The sequence below is a fragment of the Chelonus insularis genome, unplaced genomic scaffold, assembly GCF_013357705.1.
Source record: "Chelonus insularis isolate UGA/USDA-ARS -01 unplaced genomic scaffold, ASM1335770v1 contig_25_pilon, whole genome shotgun sequence".
Taxonomy (NCBI): domain Eukaryota; kingdom Metazoa; phylum Arthropoda; class Insecta; order Hymenoptera; family Braconidae; genus Chelonus; species Chelonus insularis.
In genome coordinates this window covers 2,688,454-2,712,885 of record NW_023276451.1, presented here as the reverse complement: position 1 = coordinate 2,712,885, position 24,432 = coordinate 2,688,454, and the positions used below count along the sequence as shown (strand labels likewise).

Here is a 24,432-nt window from a genome sequence, read left to right as displayed (position 1 = left end):
CTCCTCAAACTTACCCATTAAGTTCTCGAACATTAGATTTTGAAGCATCTCATCTATCGCATCGTCTTGTAGCGCTACATTCAAATAAACAAATTAATTAGTGTGCACAAAAATATTCTCTCGTCGTGAACTGAACAGCTTTTTATGTTTAATTAACACCAAAATAAAATTTCGATGTACATATACTTTTCCAGATTTTTTTTACCATAGAGGAGGCTATTTAGATTGCAACAAAACTCGATTCTCATTTGTTTTTGATTTAACATCTTAAACTACATGTATTATATCGCTTCGTTCATAGAATTTTTCTGTCTTTCTTTTGTTCCTTAGTTTTCAGAATGCTAGACAGCCTCCCTCCCCGGCACCTATTTTGCTTTGTTTGCCCTCTATCGTTCATTGCGTCATCAAAGTTTTCGTTATTTTCATACTTATTAACCAATGAATTCCATTATTTATTATTTAATATCAACTTTTAAGACAAACTATAGGAACTCTTCTTTCTATCTACTGATGTTCGATTCAACCCCCAAAAACCATTCCTTTTATGACAGCCCTGGCCGGCCCAATCATACTCTTTTTTTTTTGTTCATTTTATTGTTTTATTCGTAGTTTGTCTCCGCACTTTAATATACTTACGTCCAAAATTTCCTGTGCTTGATTTTTCCTCCTTCGTCGCAAAAGCATATAGCATATAGCATCTAGCAAAAGAAACTAAACACGTCCGTTCTCGTTCTCGATCAAAACTAGAGTGAGTGTGGAAGGGAGATCAAACCTGGGGCACACTTAGATAGTCCCCTATAATTGTTTGAGGGCGCCTCATTTAAATTCGTAATTCTAACACTTACATTGATAACACATTTTTCTACTTAATTTTTCTCTCTGCAGAAATAATAACACACTCGTTCTGTCAATTAATTCAGAGTAAAAAAATCTAATATATGAGCATAAGAAATCTCCAAAATATATCGAGATTCGATTAGTCGCATCAGAAAATCTATTATCAATTTGTTACATTTTTGACTTACATTGATAACACATTTTTCTACATAAATTTTTTCTCTGCAGATATTATTAAATACTTGCATGGTATGGTAATTCAGAGTAAAAAAATCTAATATAGGAGCATAAGAAATCTCCAAAATATAACGAGATTCAATTAGTCAAATACGTTGGGGACAGTCTCCAAAATATCACTTGAGAGAAGGGCTAATTTTATATACATAATTGATATTAAAATTAACCCTTTAGAGGTCACATAACAAGTACCGATATTTCTACTAAATTTACTTTATTTTCATATTGTAATTAGAACATAAAAAGCATAATTCATAAAGAAAATTCAAAAAAAAATTCCCCCGTAATTATATTGAATATACTTGAAGAGTGTTATAATAAACTCAACTAATTAGGTAACCTAAGTAAACTCTTGAGATCTGTAATTAAAATTTAAAAATATACCTGTACCCGATCGAGCGCAGTGACTTCTAATGGGTTAAGGACAGTCCTTTAAATATGAACTTAATATATTAGAAGCAAATGCACTAAACAGATTCAATGTATACTTTAAGAACAATCAAACGTAACTTTTATACATTCTTTATTTGGGTATGTATATATCAAAATTCTACTTGTTTATATAACCCAATTTCGTTGTTTCATGTACTGGACTGTCATTGTATCGTCTGAACCTATTTATCTTCAGATAAGGAAATATTTTTACTAAATTATTATTGATTAAAATAAAAATTATCTGATGATCTTCTTTTTTTTTAGCGCAGCGAAATTCCTGGCCCTAATCATCATTTATAACGTCTTTCTCACGCTAAACTTGTAAGGATTCAATTACATTTACCCACTCAGTCCTAACACCGTGCAATCTAAACGAAGAGCAAAACTGTAGTTTTGAGTCACCATCTTTGTTCAATTTAATACAGATTGGGTAGTGATCACTCCCCTATGAGTCTTTATTAACTTGCCACTTACATGCAGGGAATAGTACACAACTAACGAAAGCAATATCTTAGCTGATTCCGTATTGAACTGTCTAGATCTGACGGTCATAGACCTACCGTTAAGGATACCCACACCTACCTGTTTAACAGCATTAAAAATTTTATAACCTTCCGTGCATAGAAGACTTCCACCCCAAAGCGCATGATGGGCATTGATATTTTCAGCAATCAAGAAATGTCTTTCAAACTGATTCAAGAAGCGCACTCATTGTTCCTTTAACAAGCTTTTATCCAGCGGCTTAAAGAAAGCACCAATAAGCATTTCTGACGACTAATATATATTAATTGCATAAATTTCCACCTTACTATTAACATTGTAAACACTACCTTTTTTGTTGTACTTTAACTGATTGTTTACCAAAATTGCAACGCCTCCCCCCCTTCTTTGGTTCTCTCTCTCCCTCTGAATAACATCATAACGTTTAACTCGCAAGTGGTCCTCTTTAGTTAACTACGTTTTCCTTGAAATTATGATATCAAAACCTGCTGCTATCTTTTCTAGTTCTAGAATTTTCTGTCTAACGCTCTGGCATTTCATTGCAATATTTTGAGACCTTTGATGTTATTATTCATAAACAGCTGCTAAGATTCAGTCCACCGTTCTCAAAATCCTCTCTGATGACTTCTCAGCATCCGGAACAATATGTATTAATTCTTGTAAATGTGCTATTTTTTCTTTAAACTTTATTACCCTCTGGTATTTTGAAGCTTTTCCACGAAGATCGACTACCAGCGTCTGAACTATTAACCAGCCTGGCTGCCTGACTATATGAAGTTGTAGGTGTACTGTTACTTCTTATATTACGACTTCGACTAGGTTCTTCTATGGCAAACTGTCTGTTGCTGGACTCCCTATTCTCGAGCCTTGGAAAATCTTCAAGTTTTTGGATGGAGCTACGTTGATTGCTTTGCCCCCAGGTGAAATTTTTTTTGCTGTGAAGGATGGTACGTTGTCATTAGCCATGATTGTATGGATCTCTTGATTCAATTATGCTGGGACAATTCTTATTCAGTGCCCGATGTTCTTCTTTACAATTAATACATTTAACATTACATGGCTCTTCAGCGGAGTGTTTTTCATTATTACAAGTGAGACATCTTTCCTCACCCTTACAAAACTTTGACGTATGACCAAATCTTCTACCTGACTGTACCTTCTAGGCTTATTTCCCTCTTCATCCGTGTAGCCTCTACGACTTTGAACTTAGAGTTACACTTGTTCATCTTTTTACCAACAACTTGGTCGACAAATCCGATAGAATTTGAAGAATTACTGCTTTTTTTGAGGCTGCCATCCGAGGAACAAAAGCATAAAACTCTATTCGTTTTGAATAGGAGTTGGCCAGTAATCTATAAGCCATATCACGCGAGTGACAAGTAACTAACCACACTTTTCTTGACTTGGGTTTTAAAAGATCACACCTAATTAATCGTCTCCTTAAACTTCGTGCTACCTCAAGAGCTATTATAAGTTTCTTTCCTTGAACAGTCTGTTCCTTTAAATGGATCACAAAAGGTTCCTTATCACTCTTTTCAAAATGGGAGCTTTTTTCGGACGAAATATTTTTTTTACTTGGATTATCATTGTTATTTTTACTGCTCACTCGATCGGTAATGCTTGTTCCAGTTGTCTAATTTTTTATCTTCTCTGTAGATGGCAGACGATCCTGCTCTTTTTTCCGCAACGGACTTCTAATTTTACTTGTTTTTCTTGTGTCCGAATCATGGAAATCTGTTGACACTTCTACCTTACATTTATTATTCTTATTTTTAACCTTAACTCCCTGTGACTTCATATTTGCTTCATCGAGTAAACTCGAATATAACGACGAGTGGCAAATTAAAAATTCACTTTTTAGGATATTACACGGAATATCAAGCAACCAAATACTGACAGGCACTATATTTACTTGGTAGGGCTCGCTCTTGCAAGTAAATGAATTCAAGTATACTTTGACTCTTTTTATTAAAAAACTTTAGTTAGTTTCCTACAAAAGACTTTTCACCTCTGATCTCAACTTTTTTCTTCAACAGCTCGATGGAAAAACCTCGGTTATAATTACCAACCGAAGATCAGTACAGTGCCATCTAGCAAGGCAATCGACAACTATATTCACAGTCGGTGAGTTGCCGGCTCTGGTGGTAAATTACCGACATTCTCGGTAATAGTAGAGTGATTCAAACCCTCCCCCCTCCCGCAACTTACCAACCTATCTACTCAAATTCATTCCCACTTTATGGTAGGAGTAGGGGTGGGGTCTGCCAAAGTTTCCTCATTATACTAACACATATCTTTCGATATCTGTAAGAAAAAAAACGTTGCGATTCCACCGCTTTTTGAAAGTGTAATATTTTCAAATTGTTTTACATGTAAAAAATGTTTAAAGTCATAATATCGTGCTGAGCTCAACTTGCTATATTCGCAAATTAGGAAATCTTTTTCAAAATTCTTCTTCGTATTTCAAGCTTTCCAAAAAATCTGGCCGCAATTATGAAAAAAATGCAATTTTGGATAATTATTAGTACTTCTGAGACTCTGAAGTTCCTTCCATAAATACGTCAAGTTTATTTTGGCCCACTTCAAATACAGAGAAAAATTCTGAAAAAAATTTATGCACACGAATACTTATTAAAATTTTAATTATTAATTATTTATTAAAATAATAAAAAATAGCTTCATTCGCATATTAATATGATTTGCAAATATTCATAATGTTATATTGAAAATGACGAAATATCTGTAACTCAAAAACTAATATTTATTTTTCAATGAGACCAATTTCAATCGAAAGAGCATAAAAAATTACAAAAACGTGTCTTAGCAATTTTCGAAATAACATCGAAATCAATGCCTAAAAAAATTTACTTTTTTTCCGAAAAAAAATTTATAAGAAAAAATCTATGCCTCAAAAACCAAATAGTGTATTACGTACTAAGGCCAGAAAGTGGGATTTTCTGGCGTATGTGGTATGATGGCGGAGCCTTCGTCAGGGTGTCTAACTTTTTGGTCGTGGGTCGTATACTCTTCCTCTTGATCCTCCGCCGAAATTGTGCAAATGTTAAGGGGTAGAGAGACTATCCGACTATTGCAGAACCAAAGCGAGATACCTCCGGCATTACAATACATTGTTATTACTTTAATACAAACTAATGAATCCAAATAAACCGATTTAACTATTGCCAACAAATTGAAATAAACAAACTTAACTTTTACTAATAAATTCAATCAAACAAACTTAATTTTAATTAAATAATCTCAACAGGTACTGATCGGCTGATTTTTAGGACAATTTTTTACTATGTACGATAGCTTTTGCTTCTTTATCAAATAATTTGTTTATTTCCTCTCTGTCGGTGGCCCCTTTGGCAGAAGAGCCTTATTTATTTTTTCTAGATTTTTTTGCTGTCTCACTTGTATCCCACAAATAAAAAAACAGTTAGTTTTATAGTTACAACAAGACCAGCACGACACTGAATACTGTAATATGCCATGCTTCCCCCGTCCGAAGGACGGAAATTGAGTACCTCGCCTCTTTCAGCATAACTCTGGGAAATTATAACTCTACTCTCTTCGCGATGGCATTTCCCGGGACGCGTATACCTGCACCTAGAACAGGCACACAGATATACGTAACAAGCCCGAGGCCTCACAACATTCCACTACGAGTCCGACCTCAATTGGCCAGTTGTACCTAGGCCTACATGTCATATTTTGACTTTGCAGCCCCAGGCACAGGACTTAAAATTCGGCCTCCCGCAGTACTAACTTCATCCGCTTTAGTCAGCGGTCGCTAACGCGTCTCGCGCTCGGCGTGTTTGATGTGCCCACATTCAGACTACCATATAGGGCAGTACGAAAATGGGGCACGACGAACTATAATCTGCCTCCGTCGTTACGCGACATATCTTAAGGACAGAAACATCTATGTAACCCCGGGCGCCCCGAATACTGTAATATATATGTATCTGATTTTCCGACCGCTTCTGTACACTAGTGGTACAGAAAATCTTACAGTCCACTAGAGCGTGCTGCAGCTTGAACAGGCCATAAAAAAAGTCGCTCTTCCCGGCGTAAAATGGGACCCGAAAGACCGCACATTTGGCTCAAGAAACAATATTTTCCGATGGAACCAATTTCGATTGAAAAAGTTACAATTTTCAAAATAACACTAACAACAGTAAACAAGATCACAATTCGAAAATTTTCAGTTGTTACCGATTCATTATTTATAGTCACATAATCACCGAATAAAATACGTCGTCACTAAAAACTGAGTAGTTTATGATTCGTTAAAATATTTTTTTTTGTTATCGTCCGGTGGGCAAACATAGATATACTTGTTATCACAATCACTGATTATTTCTGAGGAAAATTATTTCTTTAATTATAGTATACGGATTATCAAATGCATTTCTCTTTAATACTGCAGTAAATAAATATTTTCGCATCTTGTATGCACTTTAATTTTAATTAATAGTCATTATTGCATATGTGTATAAAATTGTGTACTCGGAATAGAAATATTATTATCTTTTATTCTAAAAATTGTGTCTTATTCGATAATTAAAAATAAAAGTTAACCCCCTTAATGTTATTCGGTTACTTTTAACACCATATTAAACAATGAATAATTATTGAAACACCTGTAAATAACGCTAAAATACAATTAAAGAATCACTTTGAACGAATATTATTGAATGCAATGAATGAATACTGATATCGAAATGATGAAGCAGAATTCATTACATTTTTAAGAACTTTATAAGAATTGGAAACCAGAAATTATAGAAGACAAATGATATCCATCTGCGATCTATGAAACAAAAGTGTCTGATGGAGCATGTACTACTGATACAGAGAGCTCAAGTCATGATTATAAATTGCGAACGGTTGAATATTGGCGAAGTGGTAAGAGGAAGAATTTGAATATCGATAGTGTTAAGTAAAAATTTAGAAAAGTACAGTCTACTCGACAATTAAAACGCTGGTCACATCAAGTGAATCAAGATGGAACATACAAAGAAAAAATAGCTCAAATTTGCAAATATACGTTGGAAAATTTTAAAACTGCTATCTCTGCTGGGATGATAGTCCATGGTTTCGAGTTAATTAATGGGCATTTTTAGCTAAAAAAATTTACAATTTGATAATCTCCGTTCTTGAGCATATCCCACGTGGATAATATTATTCAAAACAGCTCATCGCATTTCATTAAAAATCGTATAATATCAAAACAAACATCAGAAGTGTTCGTTAACGATGTGAAATCGGAAATTTAATCATATCGTTTAGACAACATATATAATTCTGATCAAAGTGACTTTTCATTAAAAGTACGTTCAGAGAAGACTTTAGCTTCAGAAGAAGATAAAAAAAAGAGTATACAGTTTAATCAGTTTCATCGGCAACTCGGTTATACTATACAACCAACGATCCTTGTTTCCCTGTCCTGAGAAGGACATTTTATTTAAGAAGTACCTTACCTTATAGGGCATAACTCCGGGAACAACTCCACTTCTAGTGACGGCGTTACTTAAGACTTAGGCAACATAGGCCTAGGTGCTCCGACAACACCTAGGTGTGGATCAGTTAGGTATACGAGCTATGTTTTACGGCGCTAGTAATAACCTACTACTTCTACGGGGTGGAGGAGTCTGTGTGTTGGGCATTGCTACTCCCGCTCAAGCTTTCTTTCTCTTATCTTTCTCTCCCTCGCGGATTCGTCAAGACACCCCTTTGCGCGGCTGCAAGCGTCAAATGGTCATTTTCAAGTGGTTAAATATGAATCGCTCCATATGATGATGATGTATCATTGTTGACTCTTTCTGGATTTCTAATTTCTGTTAAATTTAGGTTGTCTGTAACTTCTAATTTGAGAACGTTGGTTCTCATTAATCATTTAATTGCTGATTCAAATTCACAATGTATGTCCTGGAACGTTCTCGTGGAGTTACTATAGGATATACACGGTTGGAGCGTTTGTTTTAATGACCTTTCTTTTATTATTGGCCTAAACGAAGTTAAGTTAGGCACTAGGTGTCCTTGGTATCCTATGAAGTTCAAAGAGTTGGTTTAAACTATTGAATTATATAATTCTGGAAATCCTTTGCGGCGGAATTTGTTGTTTTAATGATATCGAATGATTTCTTTTAGAGTCGGTTTTAACTTTAAAAAGATGCATGGTCAGTTGTTTATTTAGAGCACTCACTTCATTAAATGTGACTGTTCAACCTAGTTATTAATTAAACAATGAATTTACAATAAAAATATGGAATTTGGAATATTTTTGATTCTGGGAAGAACTTTTATTTGGTTTAGTTACATGACCTTCCGGTTCTTGGCATTTTCTACTCTTTGGGTTGTTATGGGTTCTTTCCAGTGGTTCCTTCTGTTAAAAAAGACAGAAGGAAAGGGAATGGAAGATGAAAATTTGATCTTCGAATTATTAATTTGACTGACGGACGATTAGTTTTTAAGGGATCTTTTATTGTATAGAATCACGTTATTAGTTTAATTTAGATCATTTTGGTCTGTTTGGAAGTTTTTACCTGCCGCAGGATTTCCCTCCTAATTATTTATTTAATTCATTTCGAAGCGGACAGAGTTGAAAAGCGGCAGTATTGGAAGCTCGGCTGAGTTTTTGACCTTGATCATTTTCAATTTTATTGAATTAAAATTTAATTTATTTAGTTTAAGACTTATTATTTCAAACTTAATTTAATTTCAGCCTCATCCAATACTTTACTCAACTTATAGAAATTGCCGGGTGACAATGTTTAAAAGATCGGGAGAAGTGTAAAATATTTGTATATGACTGTCTAATGATTAATGGACAGCGACAGTTTTGTAAGATATTGACGTTGCTTTACGATTAGATTATTTATAGTAGCGAAGGGAGAGTTTTTTTATCTCCAGTTTTTGACTGAGACTCGAGTTGACAGGACTTCTTTTCTTTTATAAATCAATAGCAGTCAATCTTTAATGAACATTCAAATCATTTTGTTAATTTCTGATGTTATAATTCGGTTATATTTTACAATATATATTTGTCGTAGGTTCAAATTGTGCAGACATTTTTTCATTAAAATCTTATTTATTTTACGTATTGAGCTCGTGTATATTTTAATCAATCGATTATTATTATTATTATTTTCTGTTCCGAATTTTTGGAATCGTAGGTAACGGAGCGTGTTTATTTTTAAGCAATTGTATATTAGGAACATTACATACAATGATTAGCACATTATTATTTTGAATTCATGTTTAACGTCAACAAACTTCTAAATTCTACTATGAAATTTTATCGTAAGCCTGGTGAAGCGGGCTGGTAACAACTAGTGTATATATATAGTCCCTTTCTAGCAGAGTGTTTCTCGTTATGTCTAATGATATAATTCATTAATTTCAAGAATTCGTTATATACTTTGGCAACGGCCAAACGGTTAATCGACGGATTTTGGACTAACAGGGCTTTTCTCTTCTAATATGCAAAAAAGGTGATTTTCATTTATACAACTGCTTTTAATCAAATTAACATTTTGTTTTACAGGATTGTAGAATACACTCTAAATGTTGAAAACATCAATTTCTCAGCTATCCGCACGATCAGAGTATTAAGACCTTTGAGAGCTATAAACAGGATACCAAGTAAGTCAATAACGATTAATAGGTATGTTTTTTATGACTGAAATGAGTTTTTCCTTGTAGGTATGAGGATTTTAGTCATGTTGCTACTTGATACACTGCCAATGCTTGGTAATGTGCTATTATTATGCTTTTTTGTTTTCTTCATCTTTGGAATTGTTGGAGTTCAATTATGGGAAGGTATATTGAGACAACGTTGTTTTCTAAAGGCTATCCATAACATCAAATATCCTGAGTAAGTTCAACTATTATACATGTAAAAAATACTTCGATTTGATTCAACGACTAGAGGCAGAATAAAAACGAACGATACAGTTCTCAAATTGCAATCTAATGGGAAGATTATATTCCATTCAAACATATAATCTTATTAGTTCCTAAACATTATATACCTTTATTGAGAAAAGATTGATCGCGTCGTATTAATGACACGTTTGACCGTACAAGGAAGATATCTCATACTTATACTTTTATGTGACGACAAGTAGAATGCTGCCACTTTGGCGGACCCCCACTCCCATCCCCACCACAAAGTGGGGATGAATTTGTGTCAACCGAAGCAGTTTTACAGGGAGTGGGGGTTGCCGCATAGCGCTGCGTGGGGCGCCGCAATCATGGGTAGGGGGTAAAGAATTTATAATATAATAATTTGATTATTATTTGCTAATTGACATATATACCTGTTAATTATTTCATGATTTTTATGTGATTTACCGCGAATCACCGAATTTTAAAGTATCTACTAATGGCGCATGCATGCAGCGTTGCGCTTAGTGTGGTTTGGCTTAAGGGCATTGACGCGACATATATAGGTTGGCCGTGCCGACATAGCTTTTAGCGGGTATATTACCATGCTCGAGAGTGAAAGTGAAGAGGCTGGCGCGTGGTGGGTCTAAGTCCAATTCACGTGATCTGAACGCTGTTCCAAGCGTTCAGTCTTGCCCGGCTAGGGTCTACGCACAGGGGGTATGTTGCCGCCGCTCGACGCGTGGGAAAATGGAAGTAAAAGAAGCTACGCACGAACGCGTTGCCGTATTTACGGCTGCTACGCGCAGATATGTATGCTTCAACTCTCTTTAAGTTGCAGGCGTGGCACTTGAGCAGTAAATTTTGCAAGTGGGAGCACAACAACACAGCAAAAAATAAAGGCATCTTGGTGGTGCGCTTTGCCTGCTCGTTGCTATCACTCATATGGACATTCTAAAATTATAATTCAGACAATTATCAATTTTTTTATTTACCACAAAATATTTCTATAGTATCTACATTACAACGTCTTAATACTGTTCTTGTTTCATCAAACGAATCAGCTTATCGGAAGAGGTGACCAGTATGACGTCTTCCATCTAACTCATCAACTTTACGATATAAGCTTAGCAAACGTAATTAAATATTAGAAGGCATATGATTTTTGTTAAATTTTAATTTCATTTAAATTTAGTGTCTAAAGGTATTCCAAATATGAATAATACGAGGTATCTCAGAAATAAGAGACGAAAACAGCTTAAAAATTTATTAAATTATCTCTATCGATAATGTAACATAAAATATATATAATATACATAAATTAAATAAGTATAAAAATATAAGAATGTAATTACGAATATGAACGAACCACGTCACCGTAGAGGCCCTTGTTGCCGTTGGTTCAAAAAAAAATTTAGCTGTTGAATATTGTTTAAAAAATTTTTAAACACCACATGCTTACAATTAGTCGTCAGGGTCTATGAAAAGGTAATAACGACTGGCCACAACATCTTTGGGGTTCCTACAGCCGTATAGGTAGTAGTCTAAGGAGTACGTGTTGATGGCTTCTCTGTCTAACCTAATTTCTAAATGTTCTTCCTACGGCCCCAGCTAGAAGCATTATTGAAAGCGTCGGGTCTCTTCACAGGATTCAAATAAAGACTCTGCAAGACGGGCTCGCGACTATCTTAGTGGTAGTACACACGTTTCCACATTAACGCATGGTCATGCTTCACAACGTCTAGTTTATTGAGCTCATGTTTGAGCATGATCTTCCACTTTTCATGCCCGTAATCTTCTTTGAATTTAAATTTGTATTCGTACGCCTTTTTCATAGTCGACTCGCACTCGATTGCATCTCTTTTAACACCAGCTACGTCTTCATCACCCTGAATATCCTAGGTAAAAGATAGGAAGTTTCGCACGAAATGATAGTGATCATGTAGCAACCGACGTATTTTTTATGATAATCACAAAAACGTCCTTTTTTTGTTAAATTATCACACTCCAAGTCCCAGTAAATTAACGCCTCACACGGCCGTAAATTTTTATGGTTAAGTCAGCCAAGAAATGATTGAAGTTTTGCTGATATTTCAGCACAGTTTATTCATCTCATTAAATATCGCGCATTAGCCACATACACTGCACGATGTATTTTATGAATTTGAGAAAACTTCTTATTGTAAACTGAAACATTTTTAAATAGCAGTTTGATTTCTTAGACCTTTATGAAAGCGTATTCTCTATCGAAGATCTTCCTTCATATTAATTGTGTTTATTTATCATAAGTTAGTACTACGGGAGGCCGAATTCCAAGCCCTGTGCCTGAGGCTGCAAAGTCAAAATATGACATGTAGGCCTAGGTACAACTGGCCAATTAAGGTCGGACTCGTAGTGGTATGTTGTAAGGCCTCGGGCTTGTTACGTGTATCCCTGTGCTTGTTCTAGGTGCAGGTATACGCGTCCCGGGAAATGCCATCGCGAAGAGAGTAGAGTGACAATTTCCCAGAGTTATGCCCAAAGAGGCGAGGTACTCAATTTCCGTCCTTCAGACGGGGGAAGCATGGCATTTTATTAATCAGTGATGACGTTTAATTGCATCACGTAAGAATCAAGCAGCAATACTAAGTGCTTCATTCTACCTAAGCAAAGAACAATGAGCACCTATATTAAAGAAAGCCGATACTCAGCTGGTGCTATACATATGCGAATGTGCTCTTAACATTTTACACGGCAACGTGTCATTTACAGCGGATCAAAAACGTAAATTGAAGGACCTTCTAAGTGGAAAAAGTAGATCATTTTACGAAAAGGGTAAGGTTTATTACCGATTCTTTTGGCACCTATTTTAAGGTACATAGAAAACAAAGAGTCATTTGATCCTGAAAAAGTAGAGACGTCCACGCTGACAGGTGTATCCCGAAGACCACAGCTCATCATACCGGATATAATAGTTGGATCTTCATCAATGAAATCACAAAGTGAGTCAGAGCCGCCCGATGCTCTTGATTTTTTGAGTGCTTGTAGCAGTAAATCTCAGATAGGTTCAGGAGTTTCAAAGAGAAAATCCAAAGATAAATAGTTAAAATTTTCGTCTAAGTGATGGCCGCTCTTAAAAAGACATACAACAGTATTGAACATCCGGCAGGTTTTGCTAATGCAAACCAATTGCTAAATTATTGAAAAAACATACACAGAGATAATGTGAAAAAATAGCTAGAAAATCAAGATGCTAACACGTTACACCATCCAACGAGGCGGCGTTTTTCAAAGCGCACAAATAATGATTCACATGTTGACGATCTATGGGGAGCAGATTTAGTTGATCTACGTAATATTGCTACTTATAATGATAACACTAAATATTTATTAATTGTTATTGATGTTTTGACTAAATTTGTATGGGTTGAACCATTACTCCACAAAACAAGTTTTTAGTGTTGCTCAAGTAATAGAAAGTAATTTTAGTTGTAGTAATAAAAGATTACCGCACATATTACAGACAGATCGTGGCAGATAATTGTGAATAAAAAAGAGATTATTTTTAGAACTGTAAGAAATCCGGATTTCAAAGCAGCTGTTGTTGAACGATTTAATCGTCCTTTGAAAGAGCGAATGTGGCGTTCTTTTACATACACACATACAAAACGATACATCGACGTTCTACAAAAAATTTTAACCGCTTATACTAGTGTTACAAAACTTACGCCTGTTGAAATTGATTTCAACAATGAGTTAACAGCTTTTCTGAACATGAATCATAAATATAAGAACAATAAGTGCTGAAAAATCATCCAAAAAGCCTAAATGTAGTGTGGGTGATTTCGTTCGTGTCAGTAAAACAAAAGTAGCTTTCACAAAAGGATATACAAGCGATTGGAGAGAAGAAATTTTCAAAATTATTCGCATATCAACGTTCCGTCAACCACCCGTTTGCATACTTCAAGATCTTAATCATCAAGATATCGATGGTGTTTTCTATGCAGAAGAACTATCAAAAGTTAATCGAAAATTGCAATAGCAAAAATTAAAATGGCTTTACAAAAAGACGACTTCCACATAATATTAACCAGTAATAGTAGCATGATTCATTCTCCTGATAACGCCACAACGCACTTCATTACTCAGTTATCCCAGCCTTCTCGCGCTCGGCGTGTTCGATGTGCCCACATTCAGACTACCATATAGGGCAGTACGAAAATGGGGCACGACGAACTATATCTGCCTCCGTTGTTACGCGACATATCTTAAGGACAGAAACATCTATGTAACCCCGGGGGCCCTGGTTGCGAGGAAAGCTGTAACGGCGCTTACTTAGTTCAGTTTTCGCCATATCTTCAACAGATTCTTGGATTTTCAGCTGAAGATAAACCTGTGTTATTGCTTATTCTAAAATGCACCCGGCCAGCAAACATATATGTGTTATGTCCGACTTAATATTCGTCCATCCCGCATCCCTCATTTCTTTTTTTTTTTGTTTCTCCCTTTCCTCTTTCCTTCTACTTTTTGCATAGGATTTAGACCGCTGACCAGCATTTTTCTTTTCCGTCAACGATGGTCAGCTCTTTCCCAAGCCTTTTGACTTGTGGCGGGGCCCCAAACTGCAGACGGTGCGCTTTTTTCCCGTCTTGTTCTGTGGACTGGGAGTTTCCCAGCTTAATCAGCTTGAAAAACTTTCCAGTTCACCAGAAATCACGCATACATAAAATGACGACTCAATCCTTACAAAGCAATACTTTGTTGGATCGTTGTTTATGTCGGCTGCTGACATTCAAACCGGTGCAGGGTTACTTCCGGCGACTCTGTTTACACGCGGCCACTTCGTAGACCAAACAGCTCTTATCAAGACTTTTCGTCGAAGACCATAGACCCGTCAAGACGGCCTGCGTATCTAGCATCGCGTTGAACTAAGTAAAATTTATTCTATCTTCAGTCGTTACAATAATCTTTCCTGAGACGCAGTAACGCGTATATCCTCTCCCATAGTAATTATTGCTAACCATATTAGATAAAAAGTTTCCGTCTACTGACGTTACAAATTTACTGGCAAAACAAAAAGAAAATAGAAATCTTATTATTAGTGTTGTAAGAAAAAAAAAGGGGGACTAAAACAGAACAATAAATAAACATTGGTTTACTAAGAGGTGTCGTGTGTGAGTTATTTGTGATCCAGGAGAATCCCTACTCCCTTGGAGTAAAACATCTCCCATCAAAACTCACCACTCAACGTTCCTGTACCTGGTGCGTAATTGTCCTCCTGGCAAGCAGTACGGATTAAGGTAAGTTCATCTTACATTGTCAACCTCCTATTCTGAACGGAGACTCATCATTGGCAAGTGGGGAGAAGAGTGCAGGCTCTTCTAACGTTCCCTTAAAAAATTTCCTGAAAATAAAAAAAAGGGGGAAAGAAGTTTGGTTTTTTTTTCTTTCCTTTAGGAAAACTACCTGTCCATGTCCGACGCCTCCAATCCTTCACACGCTACCCGCAATCACCCCTTTCCCTTCTATGGTATCACCATTAAATCATAACCTTACGAAATAATATTATTCATTAAATAAATAAAATTTAATTGAAAATAGTCGGACATAACATATGCGTCTATTCCGTGTAGCTTATTTGTTTACACAGATAATTGTGAGAATTATGAAACAGGTGATGTACAGACGCCAGTATCACGCATTTTGCCCCTTGACATACATAATTATACATATGGTTCAATGCGAATAAAATTGTTTTCAACAATACGTTACATCCCTCTTTTAAAGTCAGCTATTCGTACAATAAAAATAGATATAAGAGATGAATTTGGCCAAGCTATATTATTTAAACATGGCACGTTGACTGTAACGTTACATTTCAAAAAATGAAGATAAACATGTATCAAGAAATTGCCTATAATATTCCACAAGGTGGGTTTGGTCGGGGTGGATACAGTGGTATCAGCCAAATTTACATCGGAACCCCTAATCAGCGCGGTCATGCCATCGGCAGTTTTTTAGGAGACTTATTTAGATCGGTACTGGTGCGAAAATTATAGGTAAAGAAACTTTGAAGTGAGGTTTGAATATTGCCGATGACGTCCTTGATAATAGCGTATTATTTAAAGAATCTGCTTGAGCTCGTTTACGAGAGTTTGGACGAAATTTAAAACAAAAAGCATCTGAAAAAATTGATCGCTTGATGAGCGGCTCGGGCTATATAACACTAGGTTCATCGCCAAATCAACAATTGTCCTTCGACAGCCGCATAGAGAACATCAGTTCTCAAAAGAGAAGAAAATGCTCTGTAAACAAAGTCAAAAAAGCAAAAAAAAAGGCCCGTAAAGAAAAAAAGAAAAAGAGTAAAGTCCTCAAGGTTAGAAGAAATAAGGCGAAGAAGACAAAAAAGACCACGAAACACTCGTGTAAAAAATCAAGATCTATAGCATATATACAAATAATGTATATTCAAATAATCATTATGGCTTTTCTTCATGTTCATTCTTGTGAGTGTACCAAAACCGAACTAGAATTATTTTCTGTTCCTCCTACAGAAACAACAATTGAGGGCTCTTGATAGGTATTTCTTAAACCGATTTCATCTTTAACGGATAACTCACCTATTGAATTCGTTGTACGAGGCCAAGGCGATGAATACATTGATCTTGCTCACACTTTGTCAAATTTATATCTCGTAAGGCCTTACAAGCTGATCTAAAAACAAGGCCAGACATTAATAATGGCCCTATAAATAATTATATGCATTCTATGTTCAATCAAGTTGATGTCTATTTCAATCAAAAATGTATGTCACCGCTAATGATTTATATGCTTATAGAACATACCTAGAAACACTTTCAAATTATGGTCGCGATGCAAAAAATTCTCATTTCAGTACTGTTGACTGGTTTTAAGACACACCTGCTAAAATGGATAGTCTTACAGGTAAAAATGAAGGCTTGAAAGAACGGCGTCAATATTTATCATATGGAAAAACTATTAATTTACTTTGCCATGTACATTGTGATGTATTCAATCGAGAGCTTTTTTTCATAAAAGGCGTTGAAACACGGTTACGTTTAACAAAATCCCGAGATTCATTGTGTTTAACGAATGATTCAGCTGTTGAATGCAAAGTTGAAATAATTAAAGCCTCTTTGATAATAAGACGTGTGAAAATATCCCCGATTATCTGCTTTCACATGCTTGAGTTCTTACAAAAACTACCGCTAAATATCCTTTAACTCGCGTGGAAGTTAAGGCTGTTTCTATGCGTAATGGTGTTCATAATAAAACTGTTGACAATGTTATTCTGGGGCAATTACCACGCCGAATAATCATAGGTTTTGTTGATAATGAAGCTTTTAACAGCGATCCAAAATTGAATCCTTTTAATTTTCATCATTATAAAATGAATTATCTGTCCATACATGTCGACGGCCGTCAAATTCCTTCAAAACCGCTCCAACCAGGGCCCCCGGGGTTACATAGATGTTTCTGTCCTTAAGATATGTCGCGTAACAACGGAGGCAGATTATAGTTCGTCGTGCCCCATTTTCGTACTGCCCTATATGGTAAATTAAGTGTAGGCACGTCGAACACGCCGAGTGCGAGACGCGTTAGCGACCGCCGACCAAAGCGAGTAGAGTTATAATTTCCCAGAGTTATGCCCAAAGAGGCGAGGTATTCAATTTCCGTCCTTTGGACGGGGGAAGCATGGCAAACCCCTCCAGTCAGATTTTACTAAGAATTCTTTGTATGTTGATTGTTATCATACATTATTCTCAGGAACAGGCATACATTTTCTTAGTGAAGGAAACTACATTAATTGCACAGACTATCTTAATGGCTACTGCTTATTTGCTTTTGATTTGGGACCTGATCTTTCTGCAAATAGCAATTCATCCTCGAATTTGATCGGACATGGCAGTGTACGTCTAGAAGTACGTTTTGATAACGCCTTAGCTTCAACGATAAATAGTGTTATTTATGCCAAATATGAAGATATACTTCGAAATTGAATCATGGCAGCAAATTATTATGGATTTCACTGGCTAGGTATTTTTTTTTTAATGAAGTAGAGCCGTATCGATTAACAAAGAGCTTAGTATCGAGCTACCCATCTGTCGTGCAACACGTTTCAAGTAGCAAACATTATTTTAATACGAGATGGAGTTTGTAATTTATATATTTTCTTACTCATTATATACTTACTTATTATCGGAATCAAAACAACAAGCATATATTTTGTTGACATCACAACATGATATTCCATAGTACGAAGGCCCATCATTAATCAAAGCTGTATAAAATAATTTACGGTCTATTACACAAAATACTGAGCAGATTTATACACGGAGCTTAATACAAAAATGCCTAGTAGAAACGGTTGTGTGTAAAAAAATTATAAATATCGACGACATGTTTGATGAACCGTCATTGACTGTCCCCTCAACAGTAGCGATCGTTTATTCATATCACCCTGCTCTAACGTACGTGTTTACAGGCCACTGTTCAATGTCAGCTGCTTATTATTACCGTAGTTGGATACAAAATAATTTATCAATGTGCCTTAAATCTTCAGCCACTCTAACAGTCAAGCAAAATTTAAATTGCGCCGATAATAACTGCATTGTAGCAGACAGCATTTGTAGTTGATACCGATAGCGACAAACAACCAGAGCAACATTGGGTTCCATGTACGTCAATCGAGTTGACATCAGCTGCTACTTCTACAGCTATGGACTGCCATCAATTATTTCCCGATTTCTCCGATTTCATATTTGCTTACAAGCTTTATTAGATATTTCTGAAAATGCAGATAATAAAGAATCACTTCTAAAGTCATCGCAACTTATAACATTATCACGTAACATTCAATCTCAATGAGCTGAGTGAAAAAATATACAATGGAAACGTATTGAACATTTTCAAATCATAAATCATATATTTGCGAACGATTTAATCGTACATCAAAAGATAACATTTGATGTAGTATTTGAGTGTATTCAATTATTTCACGTAATTATTTAAAATATATATTTTAAGAGAAGCTAAAAATGAAAAGCAGTGACTCACGTGGCAAAAAGTCATAAAATTTTGAAAAAAAAGTACGTGACGTAAGAAAAGCGGTTGCTTTCGAGAAAGGGAAAGGCCATGCAAAGAGACGTGTGCGCGCTTGAAGCATGAGACTTCTAATTATGTCACATTCGACTAAGTAAATACGTAAGGTTTGATGCATGATTCAGCTGTCGAAAATGTATGATCGAAATCAAATTGTCGTGGAACATCTCTTAAAATAATAAGTCTCGTTTTGTCTTGAACATTGCATTGATAATATTTCAAAGTTTGTGAATTTTTGTATCAAGTTTATTCGATCGTCAAACTATTTTTTAATTAATATTTATATAATTCGCGAGTAAAAGTGAATCCTGCGCTGACTGGAGCAACGACTAAGGACGAACTAATTATAATACATCTCAAACTGAGTTTAAGTAATCATCTGTTGGTAACGTTTTGATTGTTATTATAATTTTTCAATAATTTTCATTTAATAAATTTTGTGATTGTTTTATGATCAGTTATCGACGAAACGATAAATGAAACGCAAGCTTACGTACCGACGGTAAATTTAGATATAAATATAATGGAACAAAGAAAAATCTCTGACAATGAAAACATATGTCTCAAAGATATGCCAATATGCATTCCTATTTACGAGCAAACCGGTAGAATTAATTTATTTTTTAAATCGTTGTGAAGAGGCAAAATGTATGTTGCCAGAACAAATAGAATCAAATCTCACAAAATTAATTTTTAATAGTACATTATCTCCATCAGGTAAAAGTGCTTTAAATAAATTCACATATAAGACTGTGTTTTACGAGAACCGAAAATTGTTGATTTAGTTACTTTATATTAATAATTTACGGCCAAAAGATCGATAAAAGATGAGCTACGCCGTAGAATGTGGTCAGGATAGGTTCACACACACATGACACTTTTCTTGAGCTTTATGATCTTTTTGTTATGAAAAAAAAATGATTAATGACTTTAACAAGGAATTATGAACACTAGTAGAGCTTTTAGGATTTTCTTAGAACTTGAATAGAGCTTCGTACAATTCTTTTATGAGAAAATTGAAAGAGCGGTAACAGAGCACGTGTACTTGAGCGTCGCGTGAGCGTTAACGCCTGCAAACACGTTGTAGCCGGCGTTGGTAGACCTAGCACAATAGTAGAACAACTATCATTAGCTAGGTTGGAGAAGACGAGCTGTAATTAGTTGAGCGCTAAAAGAAAAGCTAGGATAGGGCGAACGGATCGAGTGAGCTCGACTGAGCACGAGCTGGCACGAGAGCGAGTCCAGCTGATAGGTTTCGATTAACCTCTCGCAACAGACTGTAAATAAGCTTATAAGAAATCTTCAAAAAGTTTATGTTCCTTCCGAAACTCTCTTTCAGTTGCAAGGTGAACTATGGAGGATGTTTTAGAATGATAATGAACACGTAGTAGACTATGTTAATCGATTGTGGAAAAAAGCTAAAGCAGTAGTAGAATGATTCAAATTAAATAATCCGACTCATAAAGCTAAAAACTCAAAAAATTAAATAGATCAACGAATGTCCTCGATGTTACAACGTCACTATGGCCTTAGAAAAAGTAATAGGAATAGGAAGACGAATAATGCCGTGAAACGAAATCCGTGAAGACTCAAATCGTACAAAATTGAAAGAAAATAAAAATGAGGATAAAAATGAACCCGATCAATTTGTAAGTAATAAACTAAATAACGATAAAGATAAAAATTAAAGTAATAATAGTCAAGAAAAACCAAAAATTATTCGACATTCATGTAATAAGTTTGTTTATATAAAGAAAAATTGCTGAAATGAAAGTAATATTAATTCAAAAGAAAATTGTCAGCTTTGTAATAAAACTGGATAACTGCTAAAAATATCTGTTTCCGTCTTAAAGCTGAAAAATACGACGGACACGAAAACTCGAATGTGTCTCGCCTGATACTTCAGGTATTCCGCATGCTGGTCTTGTAGGATCTCGATTTTTTGCAATTTATGGGGTAAAAATTGTTTATAAAAATGAAATAACAACGATAGATAATGTTAAATACCCACTTAAAAAAGCTAATAGAGTCGAGGATGAAGTGACGGATATTTTCCCTTGTAGTGAATCGATCTTTTCCGTAAAAGTTAAAAATACAAATATTGTCCAAGATTATGTCCCGAAATGAAAAGCGTGTGAGCGCGTATTTTTGGGACGCTGTTCAGTACGTGTTAATAATGTTGCTTATATTCTTAGTAACATGCTTATATGTCATGTTAAAAGAAAAGAAGATTGAAACAGTTTCAGTTGCTTATTCAAAGTATATAGAAAATATCCTTTCGGATGATATTTTATCAATGATAAGAGAAAGTTTTAAGAATAAAAATATAAAAATATTCGTCTTGGAACTATTAGGCACGTTTCTCCGGATAAACGTGATGAAATTTTTGCTGAAGTACATTCTTTACCTATTGGTGGTCATTAAAGTGTATCTAAAATATATAATAGATTGAAGCATAATTATTATTGGGAAGATTTAAAGGGCGACGTGTACGTCGAATACAACAATGTTTAGACTGTCAGGTAAAAAAATCAACTCGTGTTAAAAATAGGCAACCGATGATTATTACGGATACTCCGGGTACAGTATTCTAAAAAATTGCAATAGACATAGTAGGTCCTTTACCAGTGACATCACGAGGAAAAGAATATATCTTAAGAATTCGGGATCAGTTCTCAAAGTATAGTGTCACGATTCCACTTGAAAATATGACCGTCTTCCAACGTATAAAAATTATATACCAGATTCAGTGGAAAGATTAACGAGCATACGTAAATTAGCTTATAATAACTTAGCAGATAAGTCAGTTAAATTAGTATTAAATGCAGCAAAAGCTGATAAATTATTAAATCTACAAATTTATTGACAAAAATTATTCGATTTAGAATGAGTATTTTAGTATAAAGATTTTAAAAATTTCGGAAAATCAGGTAACCGATCAAGTTTAACTTTACCGTGATGGCAACAATAGTGTAAAGAATTTCTTTCATGTGAAATTTTTTCAATATGAAAGTGTTTTACCTTGCAATGAATACAGTAAACATCCATACTACCAATATAATGTTTCAGAATATGAATTGTACCGTTTGATGTTGATCGACTAACTCTAAAAACATTATCCACGGCAATTTGTAAATTATGTATGAATGTATTATCAATAACATCGAAATGGATGTAGTAGAATTTTCATAACTTGTAGCATTTATTTTCACACAACTATTGACAAATGAACTATAAGACAATTTACTGAATGAAGAATCGTCGGATTCTGAAGTAGAACTTACAGTTTCATGATTAGTACGATTAGTGTTAATAGCAATAGTGTTGTTATTTCCACGTCTCACGCAATATTGACGTTGGTATTCAAAATTTTTTTTTCTACGTATTCTTTTATGTTCAATTTCTTCTTCGGGATTACGGTTGATTTTTCCTCGACCCATTATTGTGTAAAAAATGTATATTTGACAATGATTTATTTCATACAGTATTTTGAATTATGTTCAAAACGTACAATTTTATTATGTTACTGGGAAAACTTCTGAATAAATTTTCAATTACAACTTATGTGTAATTTTTCTATTGAAATTCAAATTATATTTAAATGAAAAAAAAATTAACTGAGCAATCAAATGAAATTTTTGAATCATTAAATATTCAAATAAGTATTGTTTATATTTTATGTCATTACTATTTACTTTTTTATTTTGTAACGAGTCTACAATTGTAAAGATTTATTTTTAGCATTATTTGTCGACAAATAATTCTGTTTTTATAGTTATGTATTGATTCGTTCAGAATTCTAATTGTGTATAATCAACATCAATTGTTATTTTTTATGTAAATGTTGTTATAATATTGGTATGTAGTATTTCTATATTCATAATTCGAAGAATTAGTTATTTGTTAAGTTGTAGTTACAGTTATAATTATGCATTAAGTATGTTGTTACATGTATTTTTTCAAAAAAAAATTATTATATTAAAAAACATTTTTTAACATTACAGAAAAAATATAAGTATACTACATACATAAATATAATTACATATTTTACATACAAGAAAACGCGGGTGTGCCACGCGCGCACATTTTATTTAGAAATAATACGTGTTTAGAAATAATACGTATATAGAAATATATACTTGTGTTTTATATGTGTGGCGTTACTGATGTAGAGGGTTCGTGTAATTGCATATTCATTTTTAATCTTTTTTTTTGCGCTCGAGACATTTAATTCATCGTGCACGATAGTGTTGCTTAATATATAAAATCACTGTCTCCAATAATAAGTATTATCTTTTTACTTCGAATATTTCATCGTGGATGAAACAACAATCCAAAAATTCTTATTAAAATGTTAAAAGATTCATTATAATTTATCATTTTAGATAAAATTTCAGTCATACATTAACTTATTTTATACATACCTCTTTTTTTTCAAATATATTTTCAAGTAATTTTCAATGGTTGATTATGTTATGTCCAAAGCAAATTTAATAGAAGGTTATTATTTTTATAATATTATTCTCAGTACCAGCTGGCGATATTCATGGAGGCTTGGACTAACAGGGGGTTTTTTCAAATACTCAGAGTTATGAATATTGAAGTTAAAAGAAAATCTGGGATTTGTTGTGCGAGATAGGAACCCTAAACCTTCGAGATTCCTTAAACAATACTGATGTTTAGAGAAAGTATAGTTTAACAAAAAGTATACTTACCGTTTGCTTACAGCTATGTGAGGTTTGAATGAAAGAAGCGGTTGATCAGTAGAATTGAAGAGGCTGGATGATACTTAGGTTTGATTAACACCATCAGTAAGCACTTAAATTAACGGAGGAAAAGGAGGCGTGAAGTCAATAACTATAACACTCCGCGTAATTGCCTTTAGTTGTACTACACTTTTATCGAAGCAGAAAAATAGCACGATAAAGAGACAAATATATAATGATCCCATTATCAAAAATTTTTGAATATTTCCATTTTCTATTCCTCAAACTATTCTAATAAAATATATACTTTTTTACGAGAACCGAAAATCGTTGCTTGAGTTAATGTTATTAATTCTATTTTAAACGAGCTGACAAAGAACGATAACTGATGAGCTACGCCGTAGGATGTGGTCAGGACAGGTTCACACACACAAGACACTTTTCTTGAGCTTTATGATCTTTTTGTTATGAACAATTTAATGAACAATGAACAATAACAATTTAAACGTTACTATCAAATGATTACCACCCAATATCCTTCCTTAAAGATATCTTCTTGTATAATATTCCTCAACAATATATTCTTGTTGAAAACAACTATTTCTGAGAATCTCCAGAAATTTTAAAATGTCTTACTGAACTAAATATAATTTTATGATAGGTAGCGACATCATAGTTTCGTACACGTATACACGGAGCGAAAATTCTTAGAATTTTTTTT

General features: G+C 34.4%; 1 protein-coding gene across 5 annotated transcripts in view; it reads left to right on the top strand.

Moving 5' to 3' along the window:
• The window catches only part of Ca-alpha1T (Ca[2+]-channel protein alpha[[1]] subunit T), a 400,576-nt gene that overhangs the window by 35,630 nt on the left and 340,514 nt on the right, over positions 1-24,432 (top strand). For 4 of the 5 annotated variants that reach the window (XM_035079824.1, XM_035079822.1, XM_035079823.1 and 1 more), the window contains exons 4-5: positions 9,563-9,660; positions 9,721-9,892. In XM_035079824.1, the coding sequence (XP_034935715.1) occupies positions 9,563-9,660; positions 9,721-9,892 (270 nt within the window). Of the gene's footprint in view, positions 1-9,562; positions 9,661-9,720; positions 9,893-24,432 lie in introns of those variants that run through there. The other variant, XM_035079825.1, reaches the window with a different exon arrangement.